The sequence below is a fragment of the Triticum aestivum genome, chromosome 6A (genome assembly GCF_018294505.1).
Source record: "Triticum aestivum cultivar Chinese Spring chromosome 6A, IWGSC CS RefSeq v2.1, whole genome shotgun sequence".
NCBI classification, from domain to species: Eukaryota; Viridiplantae; Streptophyta; class Magnoliopsida; order Poales; family Poaceae; genus Triticum; species Triticum aestivum.
This window is the reverse complement of record NC_057809.1, coordinates 497,422,645-497,449,038: the sequence shown is the minus strand read 5'-3', so window position 1 is coordinate 497,449,038 and position 26,394 is coordinate 497,422,645. Positions and strand designations below refer to the sequence as shown.

Sequence of the window (26,394 nt, the reverse complement as noted above, 5' to 3'; positions counted from 1 at the left end):
AACTGGTCACGTCCTAATTAAACTTCCAGTACGGTACTAATCTGCGCAGCCATGGATTTGACGTCCCGCACCGCATCGGCCACCCTGAAAAACTCGGTTGAGGCCCACCTGGGCCCTCGGCCCAGCTCGCTCTTTCGCCCGTGACTATCCCGTCCTCCTCTGATCTCTTCCCGGAACGCATCATTCGCAGCACGCCGCCGTGAACCACCGCGCCCACCGCCGTCGCCTCGCCTCCCGAAGTTGTCTAAAAGCTCCGGCGAGCAACGCTGCATCTCCTCACCGATGAACACGAGCTCGGGAGCACCACAGCGAGCCTTTGAGCTCGTCACCGCCGCCTCTGTTCGCCGATCGCCGGCGTCGATTCGCCACCGTCAACGCTTCCTCGTGCTCGCCAACGACGCCGTCGGATGCGCCGTGAGCCCCTCTCCGTTTTCCTCCTGTTCACCTTCTCCTGCTCGAGCCCTAGCTAGCTATTCCGCCATGGCCGAGATCTCGCTGCCGCCGCCGCGTAGCTCGCCATCGCTAACCATCCCTGCTGCTCAAACCGAGCGCGAAGCCGAACTCTTGAAGCTCCCAGGAGGCCTCTGAGCCCATAAGGCCTTCCAGCGCTTCGTAGCACTGGTGCCGTTGAAGCCATAGCGCGTCGCCGCACGAGGTCGTCGCCGTCCTTGTTCCCAGCCATCCCTCGACACACCACCGGGTCCAGTGGATGCGCGCGGGCATGGGCTTTCCCCTAGTACCTCCAGCACATCCAGCCGTCTCGATGGTACTCCGCCACGCGGGATGGTCGCCGGCGGCTAACCCCGGCCTGACGTGTCCCTGTTTAATTAGTCGCTAACGAGTCCGTTAACTAGCCACTGAGGCGCTGACTAGTGGGACCCCCAGCTAATTAGGTTAGTTGAACTCCCTGTTTATGGTTAGTAGTTTAATTCCCGTCTGCAAATCAATTCTCTCATTAGCTTTGACTGCTTCAAGCAGGCTAGGAACTCAAAAAGAAAATTTCCTTGCAACTGAGGTGCTGATGGCTGCACAGAATCTGGAAGCTCGGTTGTGGATTGTGATGGAAGGGAAGCAAGAAACTGTCAATAAACACAAGAATTGTGAGGCGTCCAAGCTTTGTTTTTGTTACCTACTTTACACGAACAGGGAAATAGGTGTGCCTTTTATAAGGGCGTTGAAACTGTTGGATGAATTACAAATTCCATGGACATCTTCAGAAATGACGTTAGCCTGAAATGCAACCATGGGCGCTAGCCTGAAATGGCAGTGCTTGTTTAGTTTAGTACATGTACAAAGATGAAGTACAGTGGTAGATAGAGATGAAGCCATCAGATTCAGAAGAGGTAAGAAGCACTGGAAATCAGAAGCACAAACTCTGATGTGCAGGCACACCATCAGATCCAATAGATTCAGAATGAGTACTACACGTTATATACGATGAACATTGCACTTGGCGCGATTATGATAAAAAGGGGAGATTTGACGAAAAGCAACAGCCTTGGTTTCTTTTCCAATTAATTAAGAGAAGAGTAAGAACTACACTAGACGAATCAGCTTCTTTAGAACTACACTAGACAATCAGGCAAGAACTATTCGAATTGGCTGACATTGTCTGTTTTCAGTTAACGTCCTGGTTACTAGTATTAATCTGGATAAAGAAAACGCGTGCCTCAGTTATCAACCTGCTAAGAGCGTCTCCAACAGATGCCGCGCAGGCGCTAAAAACCTTTACAGTGTCGAAATAGTGTTTTCACGTGCGGGGAAAGTAGTTTGCTTTTCCAGGCGCTGCAAATTTTAGTGTGTCGATGTAGCGCCAGCAGGCACTGCAAAATCCAGCGCGCGCGACCAGTCGGTGCTTTTTAAAAAAAATTGGAACAACACATACAAAAAAATACGAAACAACACATAGTTCAAATTTATAGCATATAAAAACATCACATAATTCAAGTCCCAAACCACAAGATAGTTCATACGATGCAAATAAAACTAGATAAAATGATGCAAATAAACTAGATAAAACTACTCCCCCTCATCCTTCTCGGTGGTGTAGTTCAACGGCGTAAACGCGTTGGTCCACCGAGGATCTTCCTCGTCCCAGGTCGACGCACACTAGTAGAAACAGGGCATTGGTCCTGGCCAGATCAGAGCATTACTCCCGGTTGTATTACGAACCAGAACTAATGGGAGCATCAGTCCCGGTTCGAGCAGCTAGGACGCCGGCCGGACCTCGGCAGGCATCAGTCCCGGTTCAACTGGGACCTTTAGTCCCGGTTCCAGACACCAACCGGCACTAAAGTTTTGCCTATATATATCCACGCCCCCCATCTCCTCTGTTTTTTGGCCGTGGAAGGGTCGGAGGTGTGGGCTACTCTATTTGTTGCCTATATATGCACATGAGGTGTTCGATGAAATGCCCGAGCCACACTTAAGCTTTCTCCTCTCCAAGCTCCATTTTCCCCAAGATTTGTCTAGGTTTGACGGTGCACCAACTATCCAAGTGTTCTAAAAGGTTAGCAACTTCATCCTTTCATCTTTCATTGCTAGTTTAGCTCACTGAGGTTGAATCCAGTTTACATAGAGAGTTTCTGTATTCTGTTCATACCTCTGTGACATGATACAGTAATTTGGGTTCTATGCTCAGTATTTCTGTATTCTGTTCATATGCTTTGAAGGTGTAGCTATTGGATTTTATTTACATGCTATTGTTGTCTTGATTTTGACGGCAGCTATATCTTGGTTGTCATTTAGTTCAGCTATTTAAACCAGGGTGCCGATGCAAGCAAATTCTTAGTCTTGTAGAGTGTTTGGATGCAAGATTGGATGTAGGTGTCATATCAAGCTATGTGCACAATTTCTGTGAACTGAAGTTATTGGTGAATGGTGGCCATACTCCCACTCCTGGATACCAAGTTAAGGTCAATCTATCCTCCTTTGAAACTAAATACAAGGATAAGCTAAGTTTATCAAAAACAAATCAGATAACAATCTGAGATGCAGTCATTTTTGTATTGCCCCTGATATTCTTCCATGCTGTTAAGGGCTAGTACTCCCGTTCACTAGTCCACCAATTTTTCCAATGATGGTATCTAGGGTCAAAATCAAACATAGGTCAGATAATATGGGTGTTGTTGGGTTTTGGTAAGATAAACCTACAGGAACTAGTTGTACCAACCCGCTCGCGGAGACAAGATCACTAGTTGCATAAAGTTTACCAAAAAGGGCTCGGTAAAATCCATCTGTCTGCAAATAAAAATTATATCGGGCATTAGTAACTGGTATACATGAACAGGATGAGGTGCTGTTCTTTCCCCCTTGCCCCCCTCACACCTATGAATTTCACCATTCTGGTGCTATTCTGGTTAGTATCAAATTGATCTCTCTGTTAAACATGTGTATGATAGCCGTTCTTATGCTATGATTGTTTTTTTGCACCTGCAGGATGTCATTGCTCAATTCATAGGATTGGTTCATTACCTTGGAATTAAAGAGGAACTTTATGTGGCATGTTCCTCGGGCATTACAGGTTTACCGGGCTAAGAATGAGCTTACTAGAATCGACAATGTGAGTTATATCAAAGCTAATCTTGCTTGATTTATTAAGTAGGTCTATCCTGTAGCTACCACTGCTTCTCTCTGCTTGCTCCACAATTGCTATTTTCTGTCTGCATTCTAAAAAAAGACCACTTCTTTATGTTGATAAAGATTCTGTTGCAAGTATCAAGGAAATTTGATGTTGCGCAAAAAGAGGTTCCTCCAAAATCAGACCGTTTTAGGGGATGGTCTGCTCCATGTTTGGGAGTTCAATGGTCAGGGTTTTTTTTGCGGGGAATGGTTAGGGTGTTTGGGAGTTCAATGGTTAGGGTTTCCCCCCATGATTTTCCAGTATATTTATCCGTAGTTAGTCTTGACTTCTCTGAGATAGTAATAATAATGTAGTGTTTCTGTGAAAAATAATTGTACTTCTAGATGAAGTACATAGTGTGAATCCACCAGAAATTCTCCCGTGGGATGGCGGTTTGGAATCTATACATTTTACCACAATATGCACAAGGAACTGCCCAGAGAATAATATTGCAAATGATTTATTGTGCTCTCTGCACTTAAATTCTTACTCCGTCCATCCGGGTATATTTTAGGTGCTAGCTCATATGCACAACTGCATGGTTTCTCCATTGTAAAGAAGGGCTTACTACTCCGCTCGCAGCCCATTTGTTAATTGTTGAGTGCTACAATTTCTGTATCTTTTCGGTTATTCGCATTTGTTTGTATTACAATGCCCTCACTTCAGTCAATATTCGACATGATCAATTGATCATCATCATCTCTGACCCCAGGGTACGTGGGGATGTATCAATCAACACCTTTCAGTAGTTATTAACAAACCGCATGAATCACTGACTCCATCTGGACATGATCTTAGCCAAGGACCAGTGAGCCTTCTGTAGATTTGCAAAAACAAGTGTTTGTTGTTAGAGTTATAATATACAAGTCATGTACCCCTTTGTATTTATCCCGTTGTATAAGGGGTTTCCTGCATATGTTCCACACCTGTACATATATATATATCGGCCTATGGCCTCATGGGAATACAAGTTGCATATTCCTAACATGGTATTAGAGCCTTAGGTTTTTCATAGCACGCGCAACTCGTGTTCTCGATCCAATATACCGTCCACGCAGCCGCCGCCCTTCTTCTCTTGGCCTCCGCTGCTCTCTGCAGGTCAACCATGCTCTTGCGCCGTCGTTGTCCTGCCTCAAGCAATTCAGCACGAGCGATCCCGTCAGCACCTCCCGTCCGTCTCCCGCAGATTCGTCCGGCCGCCAGCAGTTCAGTCGCCCGAGTCCTCCCGTCCCCTCCGAGCTGCCGCTCTACTGCACTTGCCAAGCTCGCTTGCCGCTCATCCGCCAGGCTCACCTGCGGCTCAATCCATCTGCCGCTCGATCCATCTGTGTGGAGCCGTGGGTGTGTTTCATCCGCCTCGTGGTGCTGGACTACTTCTGCTAGTCTGCTTGTGCGCTAGCTGTTTGGTCTTTCGTCTGCTTTCTGTTGATCAGTAAAAAAAGAGAAAAAAGAGAAAAATGTCTGCTGCATCGGGCTATGTTGATGTCCCTCGCTGTCCGGTGATCTTTGATGGTACTAACTACACCGAGTTCACTGGCTTTATGCGCATTCACATGCGTGGCATCCGTCTCTGGGGTGTTCTTTCTGGCGAGGTCTGCTGTCTGCCACGTCCAGTTCCTCCGGTGGCCTCTACTCCGCCGACTCCACTGGTTCTTCCTACGGATGCTAATCAGGCCGCCAAGAATGCGGCTAAGCTTGCTGATGAGGCTGCTGATCGTGCGTATGATGAGAGGGTTTTGGCTTATGAGGATGCTCTTCAGACTTATCATGGTGCTTTGTCTGTTTACACCCAGTGGCTTGATGATGATGCTCGTGCTGCAGCTATTCTCACTGCTAGTGTTCTGCCTCAGTTTGCTTCTGAGTTTCTGGGTCTTCCTACTGCCTTTGAGATGTGGACCTGTCTTCGTCAGCGCTACGAGCCCTCTGGTGATGCCTTATACCTTTCTGTGGTCCGTCAGGAGCATGCTCTTCAGCAGGGTGACTCTACTGTTGATGACTTCTATGCACAGAGTTATGCTATCTGGCGCCAGCTTGATTCTCTCCGCAGTGCTGGTTGTTGTACTTGCCCCTGTTGCCAGGCTGTCAAGGCCAATTTGGAGTTTCATCGCGTCTACGAGTTCCTGTCTCAGCTCCGTAAGGAGTTTGAGCCCCGGCGTGCTCAGTTGTTTGCTCGTGCCGTATTTATCTCATGTAGGCCCTTTCTGAGATTCGTGCTGAGGAGACTCGCTTACGTGGTGCTGGTTTGCTGGAGGTTCCCTCTGTGCTCGCTACTCGGGCTCCTTCTACGCCACCTGCTGCACCGACCCCTTCTCGCTCGAGTGCTCCGCCGCTCTTGCCCACTCCTTCTGGAGGCTCAGGTCGCCCCCGTCCACATTGCGACTATTGCAACAATGATGGTCATATTGAGTCCCAGTGCTACACAAAGAAGAAACACCTGCGCAAGGCACGATCATCATCTTCAGGGACTTCGTCATCTACCTCGACAGCTTCAGCCATTGCTTTGACTGAGCAGGATATTTTGAGACTTAAGCGTCTGCTCGCGGCTTCAGGTTCTTCCTCGACGGGTACTGCTGGTTCTGTGACTGATGCTTCCCGCACTGAGCAACCACCCTCTACACAGTCAGGTACATCCCCATGGGTTCTGGACTCTGGAGCTTCTTTTCATATGTCTTCTCATTCTTCCACTTTGTCCTCTCTTCGATCGCTGGATTCTCCTGTTCATGTCCTCACTGCTGATGGTACTCCACTTTCTGTCGTTAGTAGAGGCAATCTTACCACTCCTTACTCTGTTCCTGATGTTGCTCATGTTCCTCGACTTACCATGAATCTGTTTTCTGCTGGTCAACTTACTGATTCTGGTTGTCGCGTCATCCTTGACGTTGACTCTTGTTCTGTCCAGGACCGTCGCACGCACACTCTGGTTGGGGCTGGCCCTCGCCGCCGTGATTCTCAGGGTCTTTGGGAATTGGACTGGCTTCATGTTCCTTCTGCTGCCACCACTATCACCAGTTCCTCCGCTTTAGTCGCCTCCGTTACTGGTTCCTTCAAGCAGTGGCATCATCGACTTGATCATCTGTGTGGTTCTCGGTTGTCATCTTTAGTTCGTTGAGGTCTTCTGGGGTTTGTCTCAGGAGATGTCTCTTTAGAGTGTCAGGGTTGTCGTCTTGGCAAGCAGATTCAGTTACCATATTCACATAGTGAGTCAGTGTCTAAGCGTCCTTTTGATTTAGTCCATTCTGATGTATGGGGTCCGGCTCCTTTCGCTTCGAAAGGTGGTCATAAATACTATATTATTTTCATAGATGACTTCTCTCGTTACACATGGCTTTATTTCATGACTTCTCGTAGTGAGGTGTTGTCTATTTATAAGCGTTTTGCTGCCATGGTTCATACTCAGTTCTCTTCACCCATTCGAGTTTTTCGTGCTGACTCTGCTGGCAAGTATATCTCTAAGATGTTGCGTGGTGTTCTTGCTGAGGAAGGAACTCTCTCAATTCTCTTGTCCTGGTGCTCATGCTCAGAATGGTGTGGCTGAGCGAAAGCATCGTCATCTTCTTGAGACGGCTCGTGCATTGTTGATTGCTGCCTCTCTCCCGCCTCATTTTTGGGCTGAGGCCGTCTCCACCTCCACCGATCTTATCAATCTCCAGCCTTCCGCTGCTCTACAGGGTGGTGTTCCTTTCGAGCGTCTTTTTTATCGTCCTCCCGATTATTCGATGCTTTGCTTGTTTGGTTGTGTTTGCTATGTTCTTCTTGCCCCTCGCGAACGCACCAAACTGACCGCTCAGTTTGTTGAGTGTGTCTTCTTAGGCTACAGTGATGAGCATAAGGGCTATCATTGTTGGGATCCTATCGTTCGTCGGATGCGTATCTCTCGAGACATGACTTTTGATGAGTCTCGTCCCTTCTATCCACGCCCATCTTCCTCGACCTTTTCAGTGGAGGATATCTCTTTCCTCACTTTTCCTGACTCACCTATCACCCCCGTCGAGCCTGTGCCTATTCGTTCCGCTCCCTCTGCTTCTCCACCTCTAGTCGATTTGCTGCCACCATCTTCCACGGTCTCCTCGTCTAGCATGTCACCGGATTTTACACCTTCATCTCTGGTGACTTCTTTGTCGCCACCCCTCGATTCTACCTTGGCGATTCCTCCTTCTATTGTTCCATCTTTTCCTCAGTATTACACTCGTCATTCACGTCCTGTGGATGCCTCCGTGGATGTGTCGTCATCTTCCTCTCAGCCTACTTATGGCTTGCGTTCTCGTCCTCGTCCGCCTGTTGATCGCTTTGGATTTCCCACCGCCGGTGCTGCTGTTCTTGAGCTGACTTCTTATCGCCAGGCTGTTGTTCATCCTGAATGGCAGTTTGCGATGGCAGAGGAGATTGCTGCTCTTGAACGCACTGGTACCTGGGATCTTGTTTCCCTTCCTCCCGGAGTCCGTCCCATCACTTGTAAGTGGGTCTACAAGGTTAAGACTCGCTCCGATGGTTCTCTTGAGCGTCACAAAGCTCGTCTTGTGGCTCGTGGTTTTCAGCAGGAGCATGGTCGTGATTATGACGAGACTTTTGCTCCTGTGGCCCATATGACCACTGTTCGTACACTTCTTGCCGTTGCCTCTGCACGCCACTGGTCTATATCTCAGCTTGATGTTAAGAATGCTTTTCTTAATGGTGAGCTGCGTGAGGAGGTGTACATGCAGCCACCACCTGGGTATTCTGTTCCTGATGGCATGGTCTGTCGTCTTCGTCGCTCTCTCTATGGCCTTAAGCAAGCCCCCCGTGCCTGGTTTGAGCGTTTTGCCTCTGTGGTCACTGCTGCTGGTTTTTCAGCAAGTGCTCATGATCCAGCATTGTTTATTCACCTTTCTCCTCGTGGTCGGACTCTTCTTCTTCTCTATGTTGATGACATGGTCATCACTGGGGATGACCCCGAGTATATTGCCTTTGTAAAGGCCCGTCTTAGTGAGCAGTTTCTTATGTCTGATCTTGGCCCTCTTCGCTACTTTCTTGGGATTGAAGTCTCTTCTACCTCTGATGGCTTTTTTATATCCCAGGAAAAGTATATCCAGGATCTTCTTGCTCGTGCTGCTCTTACTGACGAACGCATTGTTGAGACTCCTATGGAGCTCAATGTTCACCTCCGTGCTACTGATGGTGATCCCCTCCCTGACCCGACGCGTTATCGTCATCTTGTTGGCAGTCTTGTCTATCTAGCTGTCACTCGTCCGGATATCTCTTATCCGGTTCATATTCTGAGTCAGTTCGTCTCCGCTCCCACATCGGTCCACTATAGTCATCTCCTTCGTGTTCTCCGATATCTTCGGGGCACAATCTCTCACCGTCTATTCTTTCCTCGCTCCAGTTCTTTACAGCTTCAGGCTTATTCGGATGCTACGTGGGCTAGTGATCCTTCAGATCGCCGTTCACTTTCTGCTTACTGTGTTTTTCTTGGTGGTTCTCTCATTGCCTGGAAGACGAAGAAACAGATTGCAGTTTCCCGTTCGAGTGCCGAGGCTGAGTTGCAAGCAATGGCTCTTTTGACGGCAGAGGTGACTTGGTTACGGTGGTTACTTCAGGATTTTGGTGTTTCTGTCACTACACCGACTCCGCTCTTATCTGACAGTACAGGTGCTATTAGCATTGCGTGCAATCCTGTGAAGCAGGAGCTCACCAAGCATATTGGTGTTGATGCTTTCTATGTGCGCGATGGTGTGCAGGATCAGGTTATTGCTCTTCAGTATGTGCCTTCCGAGTTACAATTGGCGGATTTCCTGACGAAGGCCCAGACTAGAGCATAACATGGCTTTTATCTCTCCAAACTCAGTGTTGTTCATCCACCATGAGTTTGAGGGGGGTGTTAGAGTTATATTATAAGTCATGTACCCCTTTGTATTTATCCCGTTGTATAAGGGTTTCCTGCATATGTTCCACACATGTACATGTATATATATCGGCCTATGGCCTCATGGGAATACAAGTTGCATATTCCTAACATTTGTTTCCTGTTTCGCTCCATCCGAATGATGTTCTGCCCTCCCTCTCAGGATAGGTGAGCCTTCTGTAGATTTGCAAAAACAGAAGTGTTGGTTTCCTGTTTTGCTGCATCCTAATGATACTCTGCCCTCCCTCTCAGGATAGGTGATCAACATACATGATTTACAATATAAACAATCTGTATCACTACACAAGTGGCGGATATACGATGCCATCAATTTTCTTGGATCTCATTTTGCTGGCAAATCCTGGTGGTTTCACTAACATTCTGTGTCGAATGCACAGGTTAGTAGACCGCTAATTAACTGTATGATCAGATGACTCTGCTCGGTGCCAGAGCTACTGTCCTTTGAGAATGTACTTCTGCTTCTTTCCATGTCAGTAATATGCAGCTCATTGTTCTTTTGCATTTCTAAAGAACTATGTTTGCTGTGGCAAGCTTATTTATAGAAGCTGCTACCATTTGAGCATTTTTGTTAAACAAAAATTTCCACTCATCATATTAAGGATGTGTTTTTTTAATCTTTTCTTTATACCAGTTGAGAGTTTTTTTTCTTTTCTTAGTAACATGATCTGATCAGTTATCCTACATCTGGCCATTTCTTTAAATTCTGTAGATCAAGCACCACCAAAGTTTCTTTGAATTACCGACACCAGACTTACTCCTGAAAACTTTTAGCCCATCTAACTGATCAGGTGCTAATTTAAAACTTCATGCAAGTTATTTGAACATGATATGCAAATAACTAAAATTCAGTATGTGCCGTGTCAGTAGAACTACCGCGTCACAAACAGGAACGTGCATTTTTCTTATGCTGAATACTGTGATCTGGTCACAAATCTGTTTTTTAAGTGATCTCTTTATTTAAATTCATGCTTGCGGTTTCTCTATCTAATAGAAGTACTACAATAAGATATGATGGTACACTGATTTTGACTGCTTACGTGTAGAGCTACTACAGAACCTGAAGGAATCATACTAACAGAAATTTCTGAGATGGATCCGTGTCCGCATTCAACTATGGGCTGGAAGCCAAACTGCATTCTTGTTTCGCACTGATTATAACAACTATTGACAACAATTTGCTTTGTCTTCCCTAAAAAAACAATTTGCTAGGTCACCAATACTATTTTTATGCCTTATTTTTTACGTCAAAGGTGATTACATGCATATATTTATAGGGGCTTAAGCGTAGGATGTAAAAACATTATGCTAGCACCTTTAATGTTTATACTCCCTCCGTTCCGAATTACTTGTCTTAGATTTGTCTAGAAACGAAGGTATCTAGCACTAAAATGACTCTAGATACATCCGTATCTAGACAAATCCAAGACAAGTAATTCGGAACGGAGGGAGTACCTGTTAGATGTGTATAGTTCATTGTGTACATCCCCATTGTATAAGGGCACTTTACCACATCTGTATATGTACTGGCCATTGGCTCTCAGTAAAGCTTAGTTGCTGATTATCCAACATGGTATCAGATGTTAGGTTCCCCTCTCCATCGCACGCTGCAACTTCGTGCTAGATTCTCTCTCGATTCCGGTCCTTCCCGTCACGGATCCGGCTGCCCCGGCCAGGTCGCTGCCGCCTCTTGCTCGGTCGGCCGACCATCCCTCGTCACGGACCTGCTACCTTCTCTTCGTCCCGCTCTCTCCAGCTGCCCTGCCGGAACCCGCTGCCCGGCTGCTCACCTCGAGCTCGTCCGGTGGCCGGTCGCTCCCTCGTGCCTCCGCCGCCGCCCGGTCAGGCTGCTCCTCTCCTTCCCGCCGGACTCGCTTCTTGCTGCTGCCGCCGGCCCCTGGCCTCTACTTGCCTGGTCGTGCGCGTGGGCGTGTGGGAGTACCGCGAGCTCGCGAGCAGGCGCTCGTTCCAGCGCCTGGGGGCTCGATCCCCTCGATTCAGCTTGCGCCTTCTCGCGAGCGGGCGCGTGAGTACCTGATCCCCTCTATCCCGCGCGTGAGTGCCTGATCCCCTCGATCCAGTGCGTGGGATATACTATCCCCGTTGACTCAAAAAAAAGAGGCTTCCTCATGTCTTCTTCAGGCTATGTCGCTGTCCCTCGGTGCTCGGTCATCTTTGATGGCACCAACTATGCTGAGTTTGTGGGCTTCATGTGCATCCATATGCGTGGACTCCTTCTATTGGGTGTTCTCTCTGGCGAGGTGCCCTGTCCGCCATGCCCGGTTGCGCCAGTGGCACCAATCCCACCGGTGCCGCCGGTCCTTGCTGCGGATGCTTCTTAGGCTGACCGGGGTGCTGCCAAGGCTCTGGATGATGCTGCGGTTGATGCTTATGATCAACAGGTATCCGTTTATTCCGATGCTCTCTTTATGTACCAGGATGATCTGTCTGCTTACACTCAGTGGTGCAATGATGATGCTCGCGCTGCTGCTATTCTAACTGCGAGTGTCCTCCCTCAGTTTGCTTCCGAGTTCATGGGACTTGGCATAGTTGCAGCGATGTGGTCTTATCTCTGTCAGCGCTATCAGCCCTTTGGTGATGCTCTCTACCTATCTGTGGTGCGCCAAGAGCACGCACTTCAGCAAGGTGATTCTTCTGTTGATGAGTTCTATTCACAGTGCTCTGCCATCTGGAGCCAGCTTGACTCTCTTTGGACAGTTGTTTGTGGAATCTGTCATTGCTGTCAGACTACTCGGTCTCCGGTCTGAGTTTGAGCCTCGCCGTGCTCACTTGCTTGCTCGTGGTCCTGTTCCTATCTCAGAGATCCTTGCTGAGCTTCATGCTGAGGAGACTCGCCTTCGCTCTGCTGGGTAGCTTCTGGTTCCGCCAGTATTGGCCGCCCGGGCTCCTGTGTCATCTGCTCGCTTCACTACTCTGCCGCTCCTACCTACTCCTTCAGGGGGGTGAGCCGTCCTCCTTATGCTGAGAAGGGCACATCGCGCCGTGACAACGTCTGTGGTTACTGCTCCCGGCCAGGTCACCCAGAGTCTGACTGTCGCCAGAAGAAGCGAGATCAGAGGCGCTCCCCCTCCAGTGGGACTTCTGTGTCTTCCTCGACTCCGTCACTCACTGACCAGGATATTGTTTGTTGGAAATATGCCCTAGAGGCAATAATAAAATGGTTATTATTATATTTACTTGTTCATGATAATTGTCTATTGTTCATGCTATATTGTGTTATCCGGAAAACGTAATACATGTGTGAATACATAGACCACAACATGTCCCTAGTGAGCCTCTAGTTGACTAGCTCGTTGATCAACAGATAGTCATGGTTTCCTGACTATGAACACTAGATGTCATTGATAATGGGATCACATCATTAGGAGAATGATGTGATGGACAAGACCCAATCCTAAGCATAGCACAAGATCATGTAGTTCGTCTGCTAGAGCTTTTCTAATGTCAAGTATCCTTTCCTTAGACCATGAGATTGTGCAACTCCCGGATACTGTAGGAATACTTTGGGTGCGCCAAACGTCACAACGTAACTGGGTGACTATGAAGGTGCACTACGGGTATCTATGAAAGTGTCTGTTGGGTTGGCACGAATTGAGACTGAGATTTGTCACTCCATATGACGGAGAGGTATCTCTGGGCCCACTCGGTAAGACATCATCGTAATGAGCTCAATGTGACTAAGGGTTGGTCACGGGATGACGTGTTACGGAACGAGTAAAGTGACTTGCAGGTAACGAGATTGAACGAGGTATTGGGATACCGACGATCGAATCTCGGGCAAGTAACATACCGATTGACAAAGGGAATTGAATACAGGATTTTTTGAATCCTTGACATCGTGGTTCATCCGATGAGATCATCGTGGAACATGTGGGAGCCAACATGGGTATCCAGATCCCGTTGTTGGTTATTGGCCGAAGAGTTGTCTCGGTCATGTCCTCATGGTTCCCGAACCCGTTGGGTCTACACACTTAAGGTTCGGTGACACTAGGGTTGTAGAGATATTAGTATGCGGTAACCCGAAAGTTGTTCGGAGTCCCGGATGAGATCCCGGACGTCACGAGGAGTTCCGGAATGGTCCGGACGTAAAGATTTGTATATAGGAAGTCCAGTTTCGGCCACCGGGAAAGTTTCGGGGGTCACCGGTATTGTACCGTGACCACCGAAAGGGTCCCGGGGTCCACCGGGTGGGGCCACCTGTCCCGGAGGGCCCCATGGGCTGAAGTGGGAAGGGAACCAGCCCCTGGTGGGCTGGTGCGCCCCCCTTGGGCCTCCCTTGCGCCTAGGGTTGGAAACCCTAAGGGGATGGGGGCGCCTCCACCTGGCTTGGGGCCAAGCCACCCCCTAGGCCGCCGCCCCCCATTAGATGGGATCTCTAGGGGCCGGTACCCCCAGGCCCCCTATATATAGTGGAGGGGAGGGAGGGCAGCCACACCCAAGTCCCTGGCGCCTCCCTCCCTCTCGTGACACCTCTTCCTCCCCGCTTGCGCTTGGCGAAGCCCTGCCGGGATCCCGCTACTTCCATCACCACGCCGTCGTGCTGCTGGATCTCCATCAACCTCTCCTTCCCTTGCTGGATCAAGAAGGAGGAGACGTCTCTCCCAACCGTATGTGTGTTGAACACGGAGGTGCCGCCCGTTCGGCGCTCGGTCATCGGTGATTTGTATCACGACGAGTACGACTCCATCAACCCCGTTCTCTTGAACGCTTCCGCTTGCAATCTACAAGGGTATATAGATGCACTCCTCTCCCTCTCGTTGCTAGATGACTCCATAGATTGATCTTGGTGATGCGTAGAAAATTTTAAATTTGTGCTACGATCCCCAACAGTGGCATCATGAGCTAGGTCTATGCGTAGTTTCTATGCACGAGTAGAACACAAGTTGTTGTGGGCGTTGATTTTGTCAATTTACTTACCGTTATTAGTCTTATCTTGATTCGGCGGCATCGTGGGATGAAGCGGCCCGGACCGACCTTACACGTACGCTTACATGAGACTAGTTCCACCGACTAACATGCACTAGTTGCATAAGGTGGCTAGAGGGTGTCTGTCTCTCCCACTTTAGTCGGATCGGATTCGATGAAAAGGGTCCTTATGAAGGGTAAATAGAAATTGGCATATCACGTTGTGGTTTTTGGCGTAGGTAAGAAATGTTCTTGTTAGAAACCTATAATAGCCACGTAAAAACTTGCAGCAACAATTAGAGGACGTCTAACTTGTTTTTACAGCATATGCCGTGTGATGTGATATGGCCAAAAGGATGTGATGAATGATATATGTGATGTATGAGATTGATCATGTTCTTGTAATAGGAATCACGACTTGCATGTCGATGAGTATGACAACCGGCAGGAGCCATAGGAGTTGTCTTAATTTATTTATGACCTGCGTGTCAACATAAACGTCATGTAATTACTTTACTTTATTGCTAACCGTTAGCCATAGTAGTAGAAATAATAGTTGGCGAGACAACTTCATGAAGACACGATGATGGAGATCATGATGATGGAGGTCATGGTGTCATGCCGGTGACGATGATGATCATGGCGCCCCGAAGATGGAGATCAAAAGGAGCAAAATGATATTGGCCATATCATGTCACTATTTGATTGCATGTGATGTTTATCATGTTTTACATCTTATTTTCTTAGAACGACGGTAGCATAAATAAGATGATCCCTCGCAATAATTTCAAGAAAGTGTTCCCCCTAACTGTGCACCGTTGCTAAGGCCCGTTGTTCCGAAGCACCACGTGATGATCGGGTGTGATAGGTTCTAACGTTCGCATACAACGGGTGTAAGCCAGATTTACACACGCAATACACTTAGGTTGACTTGACGAGCCTAGCATGTACAGACATGGTCTCGGAACACGGAAGACCGAAAGGTCGAACATGAGTCGTATAGAAGATACGATCAACATGAAAATGTTCACCGATGATGACTAGTCCGTCTCACGTGATGATTGAACACGGCCTAGTTGACTCGGATCATGTATCACTTAGATGACTAGAGGGATGTCTATCTGAGTGGGAGTTCATTTAATAATTTGATTAGATGAATTTAATTATCATGAACATAGTCTAAAAATCTTTGCAATATGTCTTGTAGATCAAATGGCCCACGCTAATGTTGCCCTCAACTTCAACGCGTTCCTAGAGAAAACCAAGCTGAAAGATGATGGCAACAACTACATGGACCGGGTCCGTAACCTGAGGATTATCCTCATAGCTGCCAGGAAAGCATATGTCCTTGACGCACCGCTAGGTGAAGCACCTGTTTTCCCTGCAGAACAAGATGTTATGAACGCTTGGCAGGCGCGTAGTGATGATTACTCCCTGGTTCAGTGCGGCATGCTTTACAGCTTAGAACCAGGGCTCCAAAAGCGTTTTGAGCAACACAGAGCATATGAGATGTTCCAAGAGCTGAAAATGGTTTTCCAAGCTCATGCCCGGGTCAAGAGATATGAAGTCTCCGACAAGTTCTACAGTTGTAAGATGGAGGAGAATAGTTTCGTCAGCGAGCACATACTCAAAATGTCTGGGTTGCACAACCGCTTGTCTCAGTTGGGAGTTAATCTCCCAGATGATGCGGTCGTTGACAGAATCCTTCAGTCGCTCCCACCTAGCTACAAGAGCTTTGTGATGAACTTCAATATGCAGGGGATGGAAAAGACCATTCCTGAGGTATATTCAATGCTGAAATCAGTGGAGGTGGAAATCAAAAAGGAACATCAAGTGTTGATGGTGAATAAAATCACTAAGTTCAAGAAAGGCAAGGGTAAAAAGAACTTCAAGAAGGATGGCAAGGGAGTTGCTGCGCCCGGTAAGCAAGCTGCCGGGAAGAAGCCAAAGAATGGACCCAAGCCTGAGACTGAGTGCTTTTATTGCAAGGGAAACGGTCACTGGAAGCGGAACTGCCCCAAGTACTTAGCGGATAAGAAGGCCGGCAATACCAAAGGTATATGTGATATACATGTTATTGATGTGTACCTAACCAGCGCTCGTAGTAGCTCGTGGGTATTTGATACCGGTGCAGTTGCTCATATTTGTAACTCAAAACAGGAACTGCGGAATAAACGAAGACTGGTGAAGGACGAGGTGACGATGCGCGTCGGGAATGGTTCCAAGGTCGATGTGATCGCCGTCGGCACGCTACCTCTACATTTACCTACGGGATTAGTTTTAAACCTCAATAATTGTTATTTAGTACCAGCTTTGAGCATGAACATTGTATCTGGATCTCGTTTAATGCGAGATGGCTACTCATTTAAATCTAAGAATAATGGTTGTTCTATTTATATGAGAGACATGTTTTATGGTCATGCCCCGCTGGTCAATGGTTTATTCTTATTTAATCTCGAACGTGATGTTACACATATTCATAGTGTGAATGCCAAAAGATGTAAGGTTGATAATGATAGTCCACTACTTGTGGCACTGCCGCCTTGGTCACATTGGTGTCAAACGCATGAAGAAACTCCATGCAGATGGACTTTTGGAGTCTCTTGATTATGAATCATTTAACACGTGCGAACCATGCCTCATGGGCAAAATGACCAAGACTCCATTCTCCGGAACAATGGAGCGAGCAACCAACTTATTGGAAATCATACATACTGATGTGTGCGGTCCAATGAGTGTTGAGGCACGCGGTGGCTATCGTTATGTTCTCACCCTCAATGATGACTTGAGTAGATATGGGTATGTCTACTTAATGAAACACAAGTCTGAGACCTTTGAAAAGTTCAAGGAATTTCAGAGTGAGGTTGAGAATCAACGTGACAGGAAAATCAAGTTCTTACGATCAGATCGTGGGGTAGAATATTTGAGTCATGAATTTGGCACGCACTTAAGGAAATGTGGAATAGTTTCACAACTCACGCCGCTTGGAACACCTCAGCGTAATGGTGTGTCCGAACATCGTAATCGCACTCTATTAGATATGGTGCGATCTATGATGTCTCTTACCGATCTACCACTATCATTTTGGGGTTATGCTATAGAGACTGCCGCATTCACTTTAAATAGGGCTCCGTCGAAATCCGTTGAGACGATACCGTATGAATTGTGGTTTGGTAAGAAACCTAAGCTGTCGTTTCTGAAAGTTTGGGGATGCGATGCTTATGTCAAGAAACTTCAACCTGAAAAGCTCGAACCCAAATCGGAAAAATGCGTCTTCATAGGATACCCTAAAGAAACCATTGGGTATACCTTCTACCTCAGATCCGAAGGCAAGATCTTTGTTGCCAAGAATGGATCCTTTCTAGAGAAATAGTTTCCCTCGAAAGAAGTAAGTGGGAGGAAAGTAGAACTTGATGAAGTATTGCCTCTTGAACCGGAGAGTGGCGCAGCTCAAGAAAATGTTCCTGAGGTGCCTGCACCGACTAGGGAGGAAGTTAATGATGATGATCATGAAACTTCAGATCAAGTTGCTACTGAACTTCGAAGGTCCACAAGGACACGTTCCGCACCAGAGTGGTACGGCAACCCTGTCCTGAAAATCATGTTGTTAGACAATGGTGAACCTTCGAACTATGAAGAAGCGATGGCGGGCCCAGATTCCGACAAATGGCTGGAAGCCATGAAATCCGAGATAGGATCCATGTATGAAAACGAAGTATGGACTTTGACTGACTTGCCCGATGATCGGCGAGCCATAGAAAATAAATGGATCTTTAAGAAGAAGACAGACGCGGATGGTAATGTGACCATCTATAAGGCTCGGCTTGTCGCTAAGGGTTATCGACAAGTTCAAGGGGTTGACTACGATAAGACTTTCTCACCCGTAGCGAAGCTGAAGTCCATCCAAATCATGTTAGCAATTGCCGCATTCTATGATTATGAGATATGGCAAATGGACGTCAAAACGGCATTCCTTAATGGTTTCCTTAAGGAAGAATTGTATATGATGCAGCCGGAAGGTTTTGTCGATCCTAAGAATGCTGACAAGGTGTGCAAGCTCCAACGCTCAATCTATGGGCTGGTGCAAGCATCTCGGAGTTGGAACATTCGATTTGATGAGATGATCAAAGCGTTTGGGTTTACGCAGACTTATGGAGAAGCCTGTGTTTACAAGAAAGTGAGTGGGAGCTCTGTAGCATTTCTCATATTATATGTGGATGACATACTATTGATGGGAAATGATATAGAATTCTTGGAAATCATAAAGGCCTACTTGACAAGTGTTTTTCAATGAAGGACCTTGGAGAAGCTGCTTATATATTAGGCATCAAGATCTATAGAGATAGATCGAGACGCCTCATTGGTCTTTCACAAAGTACGTACCTTGACAAGATATTGAAGAAGTTCAATATGGATCAGTCCAAGAAGGGGTTCTTGCCTGTATTGCAAGGTATGAGATTGAGCACGGCTCAATGCCCGACCACGGCAGAAGATAGAGAAAAGATGAGTATCGTCCACTATGCCTCGGCCATAGGGTCTATCATGTAGGCCATGATGTGTACCAGACCTGATGTAAACCTTGTCATAAGTTTGGTAGGAAGGTACCAAAGTAATCCCGGCATGGAACACTGGACAGCGGTCAAGAATATCCTGAAGTACCTGAAAAGGACTAAGGATATGTTTCTTGTCTATGGAGGTGACAAAGAGCTCGTTGTAAAGGGTTACGTCGATGATAGCTTTGACACAGATCTGGATGACTCTAAGTCACAAAGCGGATACGTGTATATTTTGAATGGTGGGGCAGTCAACTGGTGCAGTTGCAAGCAAAGCGTCATGGCGGGATCTACATGTGAAGTGGAGTACATGGCAGCCTCGGAGGCAGCACAAGAAGCAATCTGGGTGAAGGATTTCATTACTGACCTAGGAGTTATTCCCAATGCGTCGGGCCCGATGACTCTCTTCTGTGACAACACTGGAGCTATTGCCCTTGCCAAGGAGCCCAGGTTTCACATGAAGACCAAGCATATCAAGTTTCGCTTCAACTCCATTCGTGAAAATGTTCAAAATGGAGACATAGATATTTGTAAAGTGCACACGGACCTGAATGTCGCAGATCCGTTGACTAAACCTCTTCCTCGAGCAAAACATGATCAACACCAGAACTCTATGGGTGTTCGATTCATCACAATGTAACTAGATTATTGACTCTAGTGCAAGTGGGAGACTGTTGGAAATATGCCCTAGAGGCAATAATAAAATGGTTATTATTATATTTCCTTGTTCATGATAATTGTCTATTGTTCATGCTATAATTGTGTTATCCGGAAATCGTAATACATGTGTGAATACATAGACCACAACATGTCCCTAATCAGCCTCTAGTTGACTAGCTCGTTGATCAACAGATAGTCATGGTTTCCTGACTATGGACATTAGATGTCATTGATAACGGGATCACATCATTAGGATAATGATGTGATGGACAAGACCCAATCCTAAGCATAGCACAAGATCGTGTAGTTCGTCTGCTAGAGCTTTTCTAATGTCAAGTATCCTTTCCTTAGACCATGAGATTGTGCAACTCCCGGATACTGTAGGAATACTTTGGGTGTGCCAAACGTCACAACGTAACTGGGTGACTATAAAGGTGCACTACGGGTATCTCCGAAAGTGTCTGTTGGGTTGGCACGAATCGAGACTGGGATTTGTCACTCCGTATGACGGAGAGGTATCTCTGGGCCCACTCGGTAAGACATCATCGTAATGAGCTCAATGTGACTAAGGGTTGGTCACGGGATGATGTGTTACGGAACGAGTAAAGTGACTTGCCGGTAACGAGATTGAACGAGGTATTGGGATACCGACGATCGAATCTCGCACAAGTAACGTACCGATTGACAAAGGGAATTGAATACGGGATTGGTTGAATCCTCGACATCGTGGTTCATCAGATGAGATCATCATGGAACATGTGGGAGCCAACATGGGTATCCAGATCCCGCTGTTGGTTATTGGCCATAGAGTTGTCTCGGTCATGTCTGCATGGTTCCCGAACCCGTAGGGTCTACACACTTAAGGTTCGGTGACGCTAGGGTTGTAGAGATATTAGTATGCGGTAACCCGAAAGTTGTTAGGAGTCCCGGATGAGATCCCGGACGTCACGAGGAGTTCCGGAATGGTCCGGACGTAAAGATTTGTATATAGGAAGTCCAGTTTCGGCCACCGGGAAAGTTTCGGGGGTCACCGGTATTGTACCGGGACCACCGGAAGGGTCCCGGGGTCCACCGGGTGGGGCCACCTATCTCGGAGGGCCCCATGGGCTGAAGTGGGAAGGGAACCAGCCCCTGGTGGGCTGGTGCGCCCCCCTTGGGCCTCCCTTGCGCCTAGGGTTGGAAACCCTAAGGGGGTGGTGGCGCCTCCACCTGGCTTGGGGGCCAAGCCACCCCCTAGGCCGCCGCCCCCCATTAGATGGGATCTCTAGGGGTCGGCGCCCCCTAGACCCCCTATATATAGTGGAGGGGGGAGGGCAGCCGCACCCAAGTCCCTGGCGCCTCCCTCCCTCTCGTGACACCTCTTCCTCCCCGCTTGCGCTTGGCGAAGCCCTGCCGGGATCCCGCTACTTCCACCACCACGTCGTCGTGCTGATGGATCTCCATCAACCTCTCCTTCCCTTGCTGGATCAAGAAGGAGGAGACGTCTCTCCCAACCGTACGTGTGTTGAACGCGGAGGTGCCGTCCGTTTGGCGCTCTGTCATCGGTGATTTGGATCACGACGAGTACGACTCCATCAACCCCGTTCTCTTGAACGCTTCCGCTTGCGATCTACAAGGGTATGTAGATGCACTCCTCTCCCTCTCGTTGCTAGATGACTCCATAGATTGATCTTGGTGATGCGTAGAAAATTTTAAATTTGTGCTACGATCCCCAACATTGTTCGCTTCAAGCGCCTTCTTGCTTCCTCAGGCTCCTCGTCGACTGCTACTACTGTGACTGCATCCTCTTCCTCACCACCACCGGCATCTACACAGTCAGGTACATCTTCGTGGGTTCTGGATTCTGGAGCCTCCTTTCATATGTCTTCTGATTCTTCCGCGTTGTCCTCTCTCCAACCTATTGATTCGCCTGTTAATGTTCTTACTGCCGATGGCACATCTCTTCCTGTTGCTTGTCGTGGTATTCTTTCCACTCCATCTTTTTCTGTTCCGAGTGTTTCACATGTTCCTCGCCTTACCATGAATCTTTTTTCCGCTGGCCAACTTACTGATTCTGGTTGTCGTGTCATTCTTTATACCGACTCTTTCTCCATTCAAGCTCGTCGCACCAAGGCTTTGGTTGGTGCTGGCCCCCGGCGCCGTGAGTCAGAGGGCCTTTGGGAGGTTGACTGGCTTTGTGTTCCTTCCGCTGCCACCACTTCTGCCAGCTCTCATGCTCTTGCTGCCTCTTCGTCTGCGTCCTTCTAGCAGTGGCATCATCGCCTTGGTCACATCTGTGGCTCTCGTTTGTCTTCTTTAGTTCGTCAGGGCCTCTTGGGGTCTGTATCTGGAGATGTCTCCTTGCATTGTAATGGTTGCAGACTTGGCAAACAGACTCAGTTACCTTATCCTACTAGTGAGTCTGTATCTCAGCGTCCTTTTGACTTAGTTCATTCTGATGTCTGGGGTCCTACTCCCTTTGATTCGAAAGGTGGTCATCGCTATTATGTTTTGTTTATTGATGATTTCTATCGCTACACTTGGCTCTACTTCATGAAATCTCATAGCGAGGTTCTCCCTATATACAAACGATTTGCTGCCATGGTTCACACCCAGTTTTCCACGCCCATTCGTACCTTTCGTGCTGACTCCGCTGGAGAGTATATCTCTCAACTGTTGCATGGTTTTCTTGCGGAACAGGGTACTCTTGCCCAGTTCTCATGTCCTGGTGCTCATGCTCAGAATGGCGTTGCCGAACGTAAGCATCGTCATTTGCTTAAGACGGCTCGTGCGCTCATGATTGCTGCTTCCCTTCCACCCCATTTTTGGGCTGAGGCTATTTCCGCATCCACCTATCTCATCAATATTCAGCCATCGACTGCTCTACAGGGTGGTATTCCTATGGAGTGTCTCTCTGGTCGCTCTCCTGACTACTCAGCTCTCCGTATGTTTGGATGTGTGTGCTATGTTCTTCTTGCCCCCCGAGAATGCACCAAATTGACTGCTCAGTCGGTTGAGTGTGTTTTCCTTGGCTACAGTGATGAGCACAAGGGCTATCGATGTTGGGATCCTGTGGGCCGTCGCTTGCGCATCTCGCGTGATGTGACTTTTGACGAGTCTCGTTCTTACTACCCACGTCCTTCTTCCTCGAGTTTCTCTGTGGATGATCTTTCTTTCCTTCTCCTTCCCGATACACCCTGCTACGTGCCTCATATGTCACCTCTTCCTCCGGCACCTCTCATTCCTTCTCATTCACCATCGACCCCATCTTCTCCATCCTCCTCCCCCTCTCCACCATCATCTCCAGTCCGTCGCCCTCTCTCACCGTTCCCTCTCCACTATACTCGTCGCCCTCGTACTGAGGATGTCTCCCCTGACGAGCCTTCCACCTCTGGTGCACCTCCCCTCACGCCTACCCCGGTTCACAACCTCCGTGCTCGGCCTCGCCCCCCGCCTGATCGCTACTCCCCTGATCGGTACGGTCTCTCTGCTATTGCTGAGCCCACTTCCTATCGGACTGCACTGACTCAGCCAGAATGGCAGCTTGCGATGGCCGAAGAGCTTGCTGCCCTTGAGCTCTCTGGCACATGGGATATGGTTCCCCTCCCTTCCAGTGTTCATCCCATCACCTGCAAGTGGGTCTACAAGATTAAGACTCGCTCCGATGGTTCTCTTGAGCGCTACAAAGCTCGTCTTGTGGCCCGTGGTTTCCAGCAGGAGCAGGGGCGTGATTATGATGAGACATTCGCTCCTGTGGCTCACATGACCACTGTCCGCACTCTTCTGGCTGTGGCTTCTGTTCGTCAGTGGTCTATCTCTCAACTTGATGTCCAGAACGCCTTTCTCAATGGCGAGTTGCATGAGGAGGTTTATATGCAGCCACCACCGGGGTACTATGCCCCTGATGGTATGGTCTGTAGACTTCGGCGCTCCCTCTATGGTCTTAAACAAGCCCCTTGCGCCTGGTTTGAGCGCTTTGTCTCTGTGGTGACTGCAGCTGGTTTCTTGCCCAGTGATCATGATCCCGCGTTGTTTGTTCACACGTCTCCTCGTGGTCGGACTCTTCTCCTTCTCTATGTTGATGACATGATCATCACTGGTGACGACTCTGAGTACATTGCCTATGTTAAGGCTCGCCTTCGCGACCAGTTTCTCATGACTGATCTTGGCCCACTTCGCTATTTTCTTGGGATTGAGATCTCCTCGACCTCTGATGGCTTTTACATCTCCCAAGAAAAATATATTCAGGATCTTCTTACTCGCGCTGCTCTCAGTGATGAGCGCACTGTTGTGACTCCTATGGAGCTCAACGTTCAGCTTCGTGCCTCTAATGGTGACCCTCTTCCTAATCCCACTCGCTATCGCCACCTCGTTGGCAGTCTTGTCTATCTTGCTGTTACGCGTCCTGACATCTCCTATCCTGTCCACATCCTGAGTCAGTTTGTTTTCGCCCCCATCTCTGTCCACTATAATCACCTCCTCCGTGTTCTACGATATCTTCGTGGCACGATCTCTCAGCGCCCTTTTTCCCCCGCTCCAGCTCTCTTGAGCTCTAGGCCTACTCTGATGCTACCTGGACTAGTGATCCCTCTGATCGACGATCGTTGTCTGCTTACTGTGTCTTTCTTGGTGGCTCTCTTGTTGCCTGGAAGACAAAGAAGCAGACTACAGTTTCTCGCTCGAGTACAGAGGCTGAGTTGCGAGCCATGGCTATGTTGACGGCTGAGGTGATCTGGTTACGGTGGTTACTTGAGGACTTTGGTGTGTCTGCTACTACCTCAACTCCTCTACTGTCCGACAGTACCGATGCTATCAGTATTGCGCGTGACCCGGTGAAGCATGAGCTCACCAAGCACATCGGTGTGGATGCCCACTTTGTGCGTGCTACTGTGCAGGATCAGACTCCCGCTCTTCACTATGTGCCCCCTGAGTTATAGTTGGCTGACTTCTTCACGAAGGCATAGACTCGAGCGCAGCATGGGTTTTTCCTCTCCAAACTCAGTGTTGTTGATCCACCATGAGTTTGAGGGGGGGGGGTGTTAAATGCGTATAGTTCATTGTGTACATCCCTATTGTATAATGGGCTTTTCTGCACTTTACCACATCTGTATATGTACTAGCCATTGGCCCTCAGTAAAGCTTAGTTGCTGATTATCCAACAGTACCGACTAACAAGTATTATTGCTGCCTAATTTGAACTGCCTTGTTCTTTTGCTACCAACAGTAGCACCAAGAATCGAAGAGATCCATCTATTTATTTTTGAGTTAAAAAATGGGCACTATGTTAATTCCTCCTTGGCTAAAGAAGTGTGGTCAGTAAAAGAATTTGTGCAAACTTCAGTTTCTGAGGGTTTTTGTCAAATCTTTGTGAAAGGATGCCTTTGAACGTGTGATTACTCTTTCTTTTTAGCATTTGAGCGTGTGATTACTCATACGGTTTCTTCCACGTTGATGTCGATCTGATGGGCCAGCGTCAGACTCCATACATCTGGTGCATGGGCTTCCAGTCCAACCCATAAAAACAGCCCGGTTGGTACCAACAGGCCCATACACGCTGTCCTTCCTCGTCCAGGGAAAGCTGGAGCAAACACCAGGCGAGCCTTACTTTGGTTTAGTACCACATCGCCCGCCAAGGAGGGAGCAGAGGCAGCGCAACCAATATAAGCAGGGCATATGGCAACCTTGAAACATACTTACCTGGACGGGGTTTATGGCTGATCAAGAAGAGCCATGGCCTAGGCTAGTGGCCCACATTGCACTTTGTGGGAGCGCTGGCTTACCATCTCCCCTTTGAGGGAGAATGGACGTCATAATTTGTGATAGAGGGGGTACGCGTTCGTGCGGCCCTTGCAAAATATCAATTTCAAGTTTTGGTTGTTTTGATCTGTGGTTTGGTCCTTAGTTTCAACTCTGAATTCTTTTGAAGTGTTTCTAATCTTTTTCTTTGTACCAGTTGAGAAAAAACCATTTCTTATTAACATGATCTGATCGGTTCTCCTACATCATCTGTCCATTTCTTTAAATTCTGTAGATCAAGCACGACCAAGTTTCTTTAAATTACAGCAACAGGCCATACCCCTGAAACTTTTAGCCCATCTAACTGATCAGTTGCTGATTTAAAACTTCATGCAAGTTGTTTGAAACTGATTTACTATAAATAACTCAAATTCAGTGTGCTCTGTCACTAGAACTATAGGGCGTCACAAGCAGGAATGTATATTTTCTTACGCTGAATATCATGTCTGGTCACATATCTGTTTTTAAGTGATCTCTTTGTATAAAATCATGATTATGGTTTCTCTATCTAATATTACTACAGTAAGATATGATGGTACACTGAATTTGACTGTTTACGTGTTCAGCTACCACAGGACTTGAATGAATCATACTAACACAAATTTCTGAGATGGATCCGACATGATGTGAAGCTGATGTGTGTGTATGGTGGTATCGATAATAAGAACCATCGACGACAGTTTGCTAGGTCAGCAAAACTATTTTTTATTTCTTGTTTTTCACGTCTATATAAGGTGATTACATGTATATCTTTTTCGGGCCATAAATGTAAGATATGCAGCTGATGTCAAAACATCATGCTAGCACCCTCATTGTTTGTATCGACAAACAAGTATTCGCTGCCCAATTTGAATGCCATTGCTCTTTTGCTACCAACAGTAGCACCAGGAATCCAAGAAATTCATCTGATTAGTTTTGAGTTAAACAACGGGCACTATCTTAGAATCCACTCCGGAAAG

General features: G+C 47.7%; 1 protein-coding gene, 1 long non-coding RNA gene and 1 other non-coding gene across 5 annotated transcripts; all 3 read left to right on the top strand.

Annotated features, from left to right (window-relative positions):
* Window positions 1-207: 207 nt before the first annotated feature.
* Window positions 208-6,141, top strand: LOC123128090 (uncharacterized). 3 transcript variants are annotated; one of them, XM_044548004.1, is made up of 2 exons: window positions 208-414; window positions 3,439-6,141. In XM_044548004.1, the coding sequence occupies exon 2, from the start codon at window positions 5,080-5,082 to the stop codon at window positions 6,124-6,126; it is 1,047 nt and encodes a 348-aa protein (XP_044403939.1). In that variant the 5' UTR covers window positions 208-414; window positions 3,439-5,079; the 3' UTR covers window positions 6,127-6,141. The 3 variants fall into 3 exon arrangements, with proteins under 3 accessions (XP_044403939.1, XP_044403938.1, XP_044403937.1); XM_044548003.1 differs by lacking the exon at window positions 208-414 and adding an exon at window positions 2,755-2,915; XM_044548002.1 differs by lacking the exon at window positions 208-414 and adding an exon at window positions 3,158-3,358.
* LOC123128091 (uncharacterized) lies at window positions 3,444-11,333 on the top strand. Its single transcript, XR_006462932.1, has 4 exons — window positions 3,444-3,562; window positions 9,667-9,671; window positions 9,756-9,901; window positions 10,568-11,333. It is a non-coding gene; the product is annotated as an uncharacterized lncRNA (long non-coding RNA).
* Window positions 11,334-25,328: 13,995 nt separating this feature from the next.
* On the top strand, window positions 25,329-25,489 carry LOC123132884 (U1 spliceosomal RNA). Its single transcript, XR_006465108.1, has one exon. It is a non-coding gene; the product is annotated as a U1 spliceosomal RNA (small nuclear RNA).
* Window positions 25,490-26,394: the final 905 nt, after the last annotated feature.